At 51.1% G+C, this 12,006-nt stretch overlaps 1 protein-coding gene across 1 annotated transcript in view; it reads left to right on the top strand.

Moving 5' to 3' along the window:
- Window positions 1-5,375: 5,375 nt before the first annotated feature.
- The window catches only part of LOC147722519 (testis expressed protein 56-like), a 35,481-nt gene continuing 28,850 nt past the window's right edge, over window positions 5,376-12,006 (top strand). The window contains exons 1-2 of the mRNA XM_086967319.1: window positions 5,376-5,571; window positions 11,297-11,302. Coding sequence (XP_086823445.1) covers window positions 5,376-5,571; window positions 11,297-11,302 — 202 coding nt within the window. The remainder of the gene's footprint in view (window positions 5,572-11,296; window positions 11,303-12,006) is intronic.

The following is a 12,006-nucleotide window of genomic DNA, read 5'->3' as shown; positions in this document are numbered from 1 at the left end:
GATGAATCTCTGGACTGCTCCCAAACCGACCTCCATTCATGACGTCCCAGACGTCCTACTATCTGATTATTTGTGCAAGTTAACTAAAACGTTGTCTGTCATTCATCAACAGGTGCAGCAGGCCATCCCCGATGCTTCCAGGGGCCCCGGCCATGACATCCAACCGGGAGATTTCGTGTTGATACGAAATTTCCAGCGGACCAAGAGTCTGGAACCGCGGTGGACGGGCCCCTGGCAAGTGCTGATTACCACCCGAACGGCGCTCCGAGTGGAGGGGAAGAAGCACTGGCTGCACGCACATCATTGCCGGAAGGTCTCTGCGAACCTGGCCACGACAGAAAACGTCAGCACCCAAGAAGAGCTCCTGAGCAAAGACCGACCGATATTGGACTGTTATCCCGATACTGAGGCACTCGAACTTGCAAAATTCTCTGATCCCACTGTGCCATCCAGAGAAGGGTATTTCCAGCGCCGAAAGGAGGGAGTTTCGGCTAAGTAGACCACGGACTAAGTTGAATCTCAGAACGGTGACCTAAGCATCCAAGGGTTACCGGGAGAGAAGCTAAACGAAGTCTGTGGTTCTGCCCACTACCGAGCCCCTTGAAGGTGATGGAAGCGCCAGATAAGAAGATGATGGAAGCGCCAGATAAGAAGATGATGGAAGCAACAGGAAATACCCAGTATAGAAATCCAAAGACTGACAACTTGCACAAATCAAAGACAATCGCACTCTTCATTGTCTTCCTCTTCTGCCTCCTCCTCATGACCTCCTTCTGGATTCTGGAAGAAAGCACACCGGCTCATGAGGCATTGCTACCTACTGCACAGCCAACACCCCTGAAAGAGCATCACCTAATCTCTCTGTCGCCTCAGCTCCGAGAAAGGCGCAGGGAATTCTGGAACAATTCCTTCGTGCAACTGTTGCACCAACACAACCTTGCTGCCAATGCTACGAACTGCTGGATCTGTGGGTTGCTTCCGCATGCCACAGGACACTCCATCCCCTTCATCCCTTCTCCTTTCTCAGTTCACGGCTCCTGCCTCGCCTGGTTGATCCTCATGCAAGAGAGCCACAAGGACAACGCCACTACCAGCCGGACAGTGTCGCACTTCTACTCTGGGTTCTGGCTGAACAAAACTGGAAAGACCCCTGCTGCCCTGTGTCCTGCGCTCGCAGGCGCCACCTTCCTCAAAGACATTCCAGCCAAGGAACGAGTCGAAGTACAGGTACTCCACAATCCAGCCAGAACCACCTTCTCTCATCTGCAAAAACAAACTACCGCCACCCTGACTGTGGCTCTGTCTGTTATCAATGTCACCGGTCTTGTGTGCCTAGAAGGCCAGGGAACGCAACTGGTGGGTCACAGCTCCTGCCGAACCACCAGAACATTGGACTCAGTTGACCCCCCTTCCTTTGTTGCTTCTCCGAACATGTACTTTGTGTGTGGCACCAAAGCTTACACCTGGCTCCCGAAAGGTTGGAAGGGTATCTGTTACATTGCCTTCGTTCTTCCACCCACATATGTAGCCCCTGCCAACCACCACCGGCAGAGGCGTGCAGACGACATTGGACAAGCCGACTCCACCGGAGCACAGTTCCTGGATGCAGCAAAGGGACTTGTTCCCCTGTGGGGCCCAATGGCAAACAGCCGTGCTATCCGACACCTGACCCAGGCAGTAGAAACAACGATCAACATCACGGCTGGCATCCTCGCCAACAACACGGCGGAGCTTCAGGCGGTCCGCCTTGTGACCCTCCAAAATCGTCTTGTCCTGGATGTGGTCCTAGCCGACCGAGGAGGAGCATGCCGCATCATCGGATCTAGCTGCTGCACCTACGTGCCAGATAACTCGCCTTCAGTCTACAAAGCCATTGAGCACCTCCACAGACTTTCCTCGGAGGTTCACCAAGAACAAGAAGGATGGTCGCTCGGGAGCTGGTTTTGGGACACTTTAAAGAATTGGGGTTGGAGGTTGTTTTCCTTCGTGCTGATACCTGTTGTGATATTATGTGGGTGTTGCTTAGGTATCCAATGTCTGCCATCTTTGTGCGGCCTTGTTTCCAACTGTATGTGCCCAAAGACTTTGGACTTCCGAAATGAGCACATGAGTCCCCTCTATGAAGCAGAGATACGTGGCCTTATGGGGATAAACCCAAACTGACAAGTTGGCGAGACATGTTAAAAGGGAGGACTGTGGAATTTTAGTTTGCGATCTGAACATCATCTGCGCCAGCTTGTCACCTATGTACTACGTGCACGGCAGCCATTTTAGATATCATGGTCTCCCTGTCCACGATCGATCGCCAGCGCGCGCCCCTCTGACCCAGCAAGCATCCTCCGCGCACCCTGGCTCCCCCTCCCTCCCCCTCATGAGCATGACCCTTCTGCATGACCCTGTCCTTGGGAGTCACGCCAGCGCCTGACCAACACCTCCTCTCCTCCCATGAATGCCCCTCTGTTGATAAACCTTCCCTCCGCACTGGATTGTCCACGCGGCATGAATACCACTCCTTTTGATGACCCCTCACCCCGTGTCCAGCTGTCCACGCAGGTCCGAGGCCATCGCCTAAGCCGGGAGATATCATTTACTGCCCCTTATTGTATGAGGTCGCTCTCCTTCAAAGGACCCTCTATTGATCCAGGCCTCCCCACCCCCTGTGATATGATCAGGCGCACACATCCTAAGACTCGACAGAACACTCAGCTGCGTGATGACCCCCTCCTCTTATCAGCAGGTTGAGGACCTCTATTGTGAAGGTATATGGGGGTGGTATTGACACGAGGATTACGGGGATGTCTTTTCCTTGCTTTACAAAGTTCTGATTGTAATAAAGAAAGGTCACATGCCATAAACCAGTGTATAAGAGGCCAGGCCTCCGAGAGGCTGTTAGAGCACCTCGAGACGATACCTTGTTGTCTGATCTGATGTGTTCTGCTCCGTCGGAATAAAACTTCTGTTTCCTGCCTTCTGGTCTCCGGCGCCTGCCTCATTGCTTGGTAAATTTGAATGGTACAAGGGCGGTTAGCGCCGGGCAAACCTCGAGAAAGGTCCTAGCCCTACCTTTTTCTACAGGGAGGGAGCGGCCTTCACCACCGCTGGCGTGAGGAACAGCTCCTCCGCAGACTCTACTAAACCAGGCACTAGTGGCAGTAGAGGCCGAGATAAATGCTTCTTGTGAGGCGTCTCAAATATCACGGACTTCGTAGGTGTTGGAGCAGTCACCGTGATTCCCAATTTTGCAGCCCCCCTCAGGAGAACATCCTGGAACGTGCTGATGTCGTCTACCGGAGACACCCTTGTCGCTGGGGATTCCAACAAGGTCTGTGAATAGGTCCTGGTCCTGGACCTGGAGGAGTCCGTGCGGGACCTAGATCTCCTCCTCCTATGGCGACGTCTTGACCTGGTGGAGGATCTACGTCGACTCCTCGATCTCCCTCTCCGTCCGGAGCGTGATCGTGACTTCCTTGGCTTCAGTCGATCCGCCGGTTTCACCGGAGCGGGCAACTTTGGTTTGGCCGGGGCCTTCGGGTTAAGGGTCCTCTTGGGAGGGGTCTTCCGCGTCGAAGAACGGCGACCGGACGGCGAGCATCGGTCCCTCGGCGTCGACCGTCTCTCCCTCGACGGCGACCTCCTTCGCCTCGACGGTGACCTTCTGCGCCTCGACGGCGACCTCCTTCGCCTCGACGGTGATCTGCACCTCGACGGCGATCTACTCTTCGACGACGAGGATCCCCTCGACGCTGATCTTCTCCTTTTTGCCGACGGCGAACGGGGGTGTGGCCTCGACGGCGAGCACCGACGCCGGGCTTTTCGACGTCGATCACTCGACGACTCCGACAAGGACGATGACGAAATCGTCACAGGAGACTTTGACGGCGGTCTGTTCAGTTCCTTCGACGTCACTTTGCCCCAGACAACGGGGAACAGACTGTAGTCATCCCTCTCGACGCCGTAGTCGGTGCAATCGACCCAGACGGAGAATGGGGATGCTTGCTGGTCTTCCCGCCCCTGGGGAGCCCCCCAGAGCGCCTTCAGCCTTCTTTCCTCAATGCCCTGAAGCCTGATCTTCTTTCTGTCCTTCAGGGTCCTGCCAGAGAAGCCCTGACAAATCACACACTCCTCTGGGACATGGGAAGAGGGAAGGCAGAGGAGACACACCTCATGGGGATCTGATTTGGCCTTCTTCCTGGAGCACTCCTGACATTTGTCAAATAATGCAGGCATATTTGACATCAAAAGGGTGCAATAAACAAGAAGAAAGCACCAAAGCACTTTAGAAAGCACTCAACTTGAAACAAAAGTGAAAAATCACCAATAAACCCTTGAAAAAGGAGAGATCAAAGCTCCAGGGTCCTGCTTGCAGGAGCCGTAAAAAAGAACTGAAAGTAAAAGGGACCTGCAGTGCATTCTGGGATACGGTGAGGTTCTGGAAAGTTCTCTTAAAGGCACAGTATCCTGTTCGGAGCCACATAATGGCAGCCTATGGGGCTTGTCTGTCCAGGTCTTCCTCTCTATCATTCCAGAGGGGGTTTTGCTGCTGAGGCAAGGGAAATCTGGACAGACTTTGCTGTTTGTGGATTTTTGGTGGAAATTTCTAGTTGAAGTACTGGACAGTGTAGCCTGGTTTTATAGGCTGCATTATCTGTCTTTAATTCTCTCTTAAGTGTCTGTGCAGTTCTGCATTTTTTCGACACCTTAAGAGATTATTTTTGATTGCTCCGGGGTCCACGCACATGGGCAGGACTATTCACTAGATTATGACTATACACAGAGATCCCCTACTACAGAAATGAATGGGTTAGAGTCCCTCATCCTTCTTGTTCTCTGTATCATACTTCTGGATCCCCTGATGTTTGCATCCCAGAAATAAATGTCTAGCAATTTACCATTCCAGCAGAACTTTCTTTATAATGGGGCTTTGTGTGCAGTAAGCAGCTAATAAATGTCAAGATGAAGATGGTGAATATGTTGTTATGATTATGATGCTTATTGTCATTATGATGCTTGTTATTAATAATAAAAGGTAAGCCAGAGTGATAATTTAGGAAAACTCCAAGTCATATTCTCTTCTTTGGGGTACTTATTTAGTTTAAGTGAGTATGCTTTTGATGGTGTCACCTGTTTCCAAACACCTGCCTTATTCTCACTTATTTACTATTTGTATTTCTTTGCAAAACAGACACCTGAAGAAAAGTAATTGTGAGTTTTGTCCCAATCAGGTGAGCGCTTCAAAGGCTCAGTTAGATCCCTGCTCTGGATATTGGCAGTAGGAGCCTCCTCTGCAGCTGGCTGAACCTCGCCTCTTACTCCGAATCTTGGGGTGCACTGCCGTATTTCATGAGGACAGCGGCTCAGCGTGACCATTGCTGACCATGTCTACAAGCGACGCCGCCCCTCTAAAGCTGCCTCCGCTGGTGAAGTCGCATCTTGCTCGACCATGTGAAAACAAAAAGGAGGTGTGTGAGATGTTCACGAAACTCTCAAAACTCCACAACAAAATGCAGGATCCGTTGAGAAAAATACTTTATCAATGTTCAAAGTACGAAGGCGACTTGGAAAGCAAAGCAGGTATATATATTTGGGCCCTTTCTCCCATAATCTTCTCATTCCAACTCAATTGCATTGTATGCGAAATTCTGTTTTCTCTACCCTCTGCTGCTCCCAGGAGCTTAGTAGGGCCATGTCATTCCCTGCCTAAGGGTTTCAAAACCATTTTTTTTTACTTTTAAGACAAATAGATCATAAGAAGTACATTTTCCAGGTCACTTTCAATTAAAATGAGAAATCGTGAGTCTTGAATGATGGTGCAGAATTTTTCTTTATTGTATATTCTCAAAGATAGAGCAGAAATTGTCTTGATTGTATATTCTCAAAGATAAAGAGAATATACAATAAAGAAAAACATCTGCAAACTCATTCAAGGCTCACGATTCCCATTTTTATTGAATGTGATTTTCGTCAACTAGACCTGCCACCTCTCGTTTTGTGTATATAGTTGTATTAATGTATGGTCAATTTGCAGGTGACCATTCAGGTGGGCAACAGGCGTTTCTACTTGTTTCTCTGTTATTTGTAGTGACTGTTCCAGGCTGCATTCTCTATGTTTTTTGGTTACATATTTCCAGGTCATTACTCTCACAGTATCATTGCATCATAAGTCTCTCAGACATTATTTACATAAACATCTCCATATCAAAGTATCACAATATGCCACACCCATTCTCTCCATTAACAATGGTAGCTTTTTCCGCCTCCTCTGTAAGCACGGACAGTAATATTTTTGCTTTGGTTCGTGGGACCCGTTGAATCTCTTGGTAACCGAGCAATGCGAAGGGTGCCAAGAAACGCTTGGGACTTTGAGACACTGTGTAAATACTGACATTTCCACCAGTTTTGATCAATTACTTGAAGACCTAGAGTCAGATGACAGGACACTGAGGTAGAAGCGAATCAACAAAGATTGTCCTTTTCAGAGTCTCACTAGACATTGGTTTGGGATTTCCGCATCTCTGGAAACAGTGGACACCAGAGACAACATTGTTCTCTTGCAACTTAGGGAGAAGCTGATTGGCGGTATCAGACTTTGGAATGATTTACAGCAAAAAAAAACACAGTAAGGGGGGGGGGGGGGGGCACCGAGAAAACCCGCCAACACAAATAGAACAATTTTGAGTAAAAAACCGAAAACATTGCACCCAAGAGGTTTTAATAATATGCATGAAGTGGCTTCTGTAACAGACTAAAAGAACACAATCGAAAGAATCAAAGGCTTTGGGTAAAAGGAAACAACACTACAAACAGTGTGTTGGAGCTTACTGGGTACTCACTGAATGAAAGTACTTACCAAGACCGTATTTACAACGAACTTATAAATATGAGATGCCTGATTTGAAGGTGATTTTATTTTTCTTTTCTTACAGAAAAGCAATCAATTACTTCCCCTGAGTAAAAGCTTTACATTTGATTTATATATAATTTATGGAGGAAGGGCATTCAAGAAATGTGTTGATTTAATCATTGAAGGGGGAGATTGTACACATTCGATTATGTTAAAAACATTACTAACTTCATTGAAGATCACAAATAGCATTATTTTGATTAAAAGGTTCCAAGGGATTTGAAAGTGGTACAGATAGACAATCCATTTCAAGTGTGAATGGTGTGCTGGGAGTAACCCAAACTACCAGCAGATTTGGTGCTCAACACTGCAGTGGTGTAAAGTTCTAGGAGAAAGGACTCTCAGGTGTGAAATGAGCTTCTGGGGCTTCTCTTCTATGTTGAGGGCAGGAGGTGCTGCTACCTGATCTGAAACATGATTGGTGACCTTCATTAAAGGTATTTTACTATATTTTTCAATTGATGGGCTAAACAGTTTGGCCAAATAAAGTATATAGACAATAACCCTCGCATGTGCCTATTCTGCGGAGACCCCTAGTCTCCATACTTACCGGCCCCCGCATCCTGCTGCTGCCAAAGGTGGGAAATAATGTCAGCCAACAAAGCCTGGTATCAGTAGTGGTCGTCGTTGGCCGCAGTTTATTAATAACCAAAGACATATTAATAACACAAACTGGTATCAAGCAATCTTCCATTTTTCGAACATTACTCATCAATCATAATTGGCATATTACACATTATGACACCCTCTTCTAGTAGCAGGTGTCAGTCTCTTTGTGCCCTCTTTAGTTCGAAAATGGGGCTTGTACACAACCAGTTTGTTGCCAGTCTATTGGTGCTCCAGTGGTTGGTTGCCCACGCCTTCTGCGTGTTGTGGAGGGGAGCTTTCCAGTCGGGAGTTAGGTCCCCAGCTCGCTACCAAATTGCGCCCTGCCCTCCGGCCGGGTCTGGGCCACGATTGCCGTCTCCTCCTGTTACTCCCCTCCTTTATGCCGCCACGTCACCCTGCCGTGCGGCATTCAAAAGTGAGTGGCCATCCTCTTACACACCGCCCGCCGGTGTGTTTTCTTAGCCAACCAGTGTAGGATTTCCGCTAACGCCCCTTCCCTTATCCAGCACTGCGACTTTTGCTGTTCCTTAGGTGTGGGTGGGTGGGCTTCAGTCGTTGTTGCTGTCGCGCCGTTCTCCCAGCTCCTCGAATGCGATGTGCTTCTGCTGGGAGGGCGGCGTCGCTTAAATCCTCCTGAGCCCTCCATGCAGGCCTCAGGTGAGTCCCCCCGATTGGGGGGTTCAAACAAAGCCAGGTTGACCATTGGATGCCCTTTGGGGGCGCCAGGTCAACAGGTCACTTCCGGTCGGGTGGCTGGTGCGCACCCCGCTTCCGCTGGTTCCTGTGCGCATCAAAGCGCCCAGAACCAGTTTTTCCCCGCTGGTGGCACCACGAGGGTTATGGCGCCGGCCTTCGAGCCTCCCCCACCCTTCGGGCGGGTGCGGTGGCCTCTGCAATAACCCTCGCATGTGCCTATTCTGCGGAGACCCCTAGTCTCCATACTTACCGGCCCCCGCATCCTGCTGCTGCCAAAGGTGGGAAATAATGTCAGCCAACAAAGCCTGGTATCAGTAGTGGTCGTTGTTGGCCGCAGTTTATTAATAACCAAAGACATATTAATAACACAAACTGGTATCAAGCAATCTTCCATTTTTCGAACATTACTCATCAATCATAATTGGCATATTACACATTATGACACCCTCTTCTAGTAGCAGGTGTCAGTCTCTTTGTGCCCTCTTTAGTTCGAAAATGGGGCTTGTACACAACCAGTTTGTTGCCAGTCTATTGGTGCTCCAGTGGTTGGTTGCCCACGCCTTCTGCGTGTTGTGGAGGGGAGCTTTCCAGTCGGGAGTTAGGTCCCCAGCTCGCTACCAAATTGCGCCCTGCCGTCCGGCCGGGTCTGGGCCGCGAGTGCCGTCTCCTCCTGTTACTCCCCTCCTTTATGCCGCCACGTCACCCTGCCGTGCGGCATTCAAAAGTGAGTGGCCATCCTCTTACACACCGCCCGCCGGTGTGTTTTCTTAGCCAACCAGTGTAGGATTTCCGCCACGCCGCAGGGAGGCCCACGTCTCACTGCGGCTCCCCCCCTGCACCTGGTTCGTGGCTCCCACCTTTCTCCATCTTTCCACTTTTTTTTTTTTTTTTTTTTAGTTGCAACCTGCGAGTGACATTGCACCCCACAAGTTATCCCAAAACACCTTCATCCCCTTTTCGGATAGGTGTACCCCGTCTTGCCCATAGAGCTCTGGGCGACCCGGGTGGATGAGGCCGTGCCGAACTGATTCCAGGCCATTGGCGAGGCAGAACTTGTGCATTGCCACGTTTAGCTTCCTTCTTGCGTTGTCGACGGCCTTGTTGGAATCGGCACCTCTCCAATGTTTCCTGCTGATCATTTCGGACCAGACCACCGTCGTGGGTCCCAGCCACGCAGCTGTCTTGGTGAGATCCCTTTGGATGGCTTGCCCGACTGCTTTTCGCCCTAGCCGGGTCAGGTCATTGCCCCCGAGGTGGATGATCAGGACGTCGGGCAACCAGGCCGAATCTGCCATGAGGCCGTCCAGCGTCGGCAGTAGCTGCTCCCATCTCATCCCTGGCTGCCTTATCCACCGGATGTACGTCGCTTTGGGCCTGTTTATGCTGCAGCCCTCCTGCCGCCACCAAGACTCCATCCGGGACACGAATGAGTGCCCCACCACCCAGACCAGCTGCGGGCGACCCCCTGTCGAGAGAAAGCATTCTGTTAGGTGGCTTTTACTGCACACTGTGTGCATTTAAGAGTGGGCGGGGGGTGTGTTGTCACCCTGCCGTGCGGCATCCCAAGGCAACTCCCTCTCCTTCCCCCCGCCCCCCCCTCCCCCCCCCCCTTCGGGGCTTTCTCTCTCATTTGTCGTCTTCTTTTTTTTTTCTTTTTCCTTCGCCCTTGTATTTTTTTTTTTTTTTATACGAGGTGAGGGCGTATGTATGACTTGTACGCCCTAGAGCGCCATCTGCCCACTGCCTGGATCCTGTCCTCTGGCATGCCATGCTGCGATGCCGAGGTCGCTGCGCCGATCCTGAAAGAGTGCGAGGCAAACAAAGCCGCGCAATACCCGGCTTTACCAAGGCCTTGGCGCATTATGGCTGTAAACTGGAACTTACTCAGGTTCCTCCCGTCCTTATGTATGAAGAGAGGGCCCTCGCCAGCTGGTCGAGCCCCCATGTACTTGAACAACCAGCATACCGCGCAGAGCCCCGACTCTGGGATGCAATGGAGACGTATCGTCGTCCCCCTCCTTGCCCTGTCCGTTTTGGACTGCCTCAGCGTTAACTCCACTGCCCTCTCCATTGGTTTAATGTCTCTTGCCTGCAGGCATTGCTGCGCTGGGCCCGACTTGCTGGGGGCTACCAATTCGCTGACACGGAATGCTCCGAAGAACGCCGTCGTGAAAGCCGCCCTAAATAGCAGCAGCTCGTATTTATCCGATATTAAGCCTGTGAGGGCTCCAAGGAGCTGCCCCAGTTTGGCAAAATCGATGGGACGCCTGTTGTCCTTCTTTTTACCTTCAACCCTCCTCCAGCCTTTCAATGCCGTCTTTAGATAGGCCGAGGTAGTGGGATCCTCGCCTGTGTAAAGCCTCGAAAAATGGGCAATGGCGGACAAATGCGCCTGGGCCCATGATCTCGTTTTTCTCGACTCGAATGCCCATTGCACTAATTTCTCGACTGCTGTGCGAGTCTTTGCCCTGTCTTCCAGCGATTTTAGGCCCCCAACTCTCATTACTGTGCCCGCGTATGTCCTGTATCTTTTGTTAGCTTCTGCAGTAAGGGATTGCCCTACTAGCCATGATAAGTCTACTCCCCCTGGTCCCAAAGGGACGATGGAAAGGGGGTCATCTCCTTGTCCGCCCCGGGCACCAGTTCTCTGAAACGATTCATTTGGGACCGTGAGAGTGCGTCTGCTGCTGCGTTCTCTGCCCCTGGCACGTGGCGTGCTTTCAGCTCCAGGTTCCCTTCCAGCTGTAATTTAATTAACCGTCGCATTAGCCTCAGCATGTCCGGGCATCTCGCTGCGCCTCTGTTAATGGCCTGCACCACTCCCATGTTATCTGACCAAAGGGTGAGTTTCAGGTTTTTTATTTTCTCGCTCCAAATGGTCAGTGCCACAATGATCGGAAACAGCTCGAGAAACGTGATGTTCCTGGTGAGCCCCTGCGCATGCCACTCGTCTGGCCACTGGCTGGCGCACCAGCTGTTTCCTAGGACCGCGCCAAAGCCAAGGCTTCCGGCCGCGTCTGTGTAAAGGGCTATCTGTTCGGCCGTTACCCAACCTGCTCTCCAAATCAGCACCCCGTTGAAATCTTGTAGGAACTCGTCCCACACCCGCAGGTCCTGTTTCACGCCTGCGCTCAGCCTGATGTGGTGGTGCTTGTGGGTGACGCCGGCCGTTAGCCCTGTTAGGCGCCTAGAAAATACCCTGGCGGGCGGGATTACCCGAGCCGCGAAGTTGAGTCTACCTATCATTCGTTGGATCTCCCTCAGGGTGGCCTTGTTCCGACCCCGTAGTTTCGATACTTCCTCACGAAATTCCTTTACTTTGCCTGGGGGCAGCCTGGCCGTTCCCGCTATAGAGTCCAACTCTATGCCCAGGAACGTGAGACTTGTGGTCGGGGTTGTAGTTTTTTCTTTTGCAAGGGGGACCCCTAGGGACCTGGCTAGCTCCTCGAAGGCTGCCAATGTGTTTGCGCACACTGCGGAAACTGCCGGGCCCTTGAACAGAAAATCGTCTAAGTAGTGCAGTTTTCCACCTTCCTGGTGCCGGTCATGCAGCGCCCATTCTAAGAAAGTGGCGAACTGCTCGAAATATGCGCATGATATCGCGCATCCCATGGGCATGGCTTTGTCTATAAACACGTCCTCACCCCATTGGAAACCCAGTAAGTGGAAACTGGAAGGGTGGACCGGCAATAGTCGGAACGCGGATTCAATATCAGCTTTCGCCATGAGGGCCCCTCTGCCTGTCGCCTTCACCAGCTCGATTGCGTCGTCGACTGACGCGTAGCCCACTGAGCAAGCTT

This window comes from Lissotriton vulgaris, chromosome 4_1 (assembly GCF_964263255.1).
Source record: "Lissotriton vulgaris chromosome 4_1, aLisVul1.2, whole genome shotgun sequence".
Classification (NCBI taxonomy): domain Eukaryota; kingdom Metazoa; phylum Chordata; class Amphibia; order Caudata; family Salamandridae; genus Lissotriton; species Lissotriton vulgaris.
The sequence above is the reverse complement of the archived record's forward strand: the minus strand, read 5'-3'. Positions and strand labels throughout refer to the sequence as shown.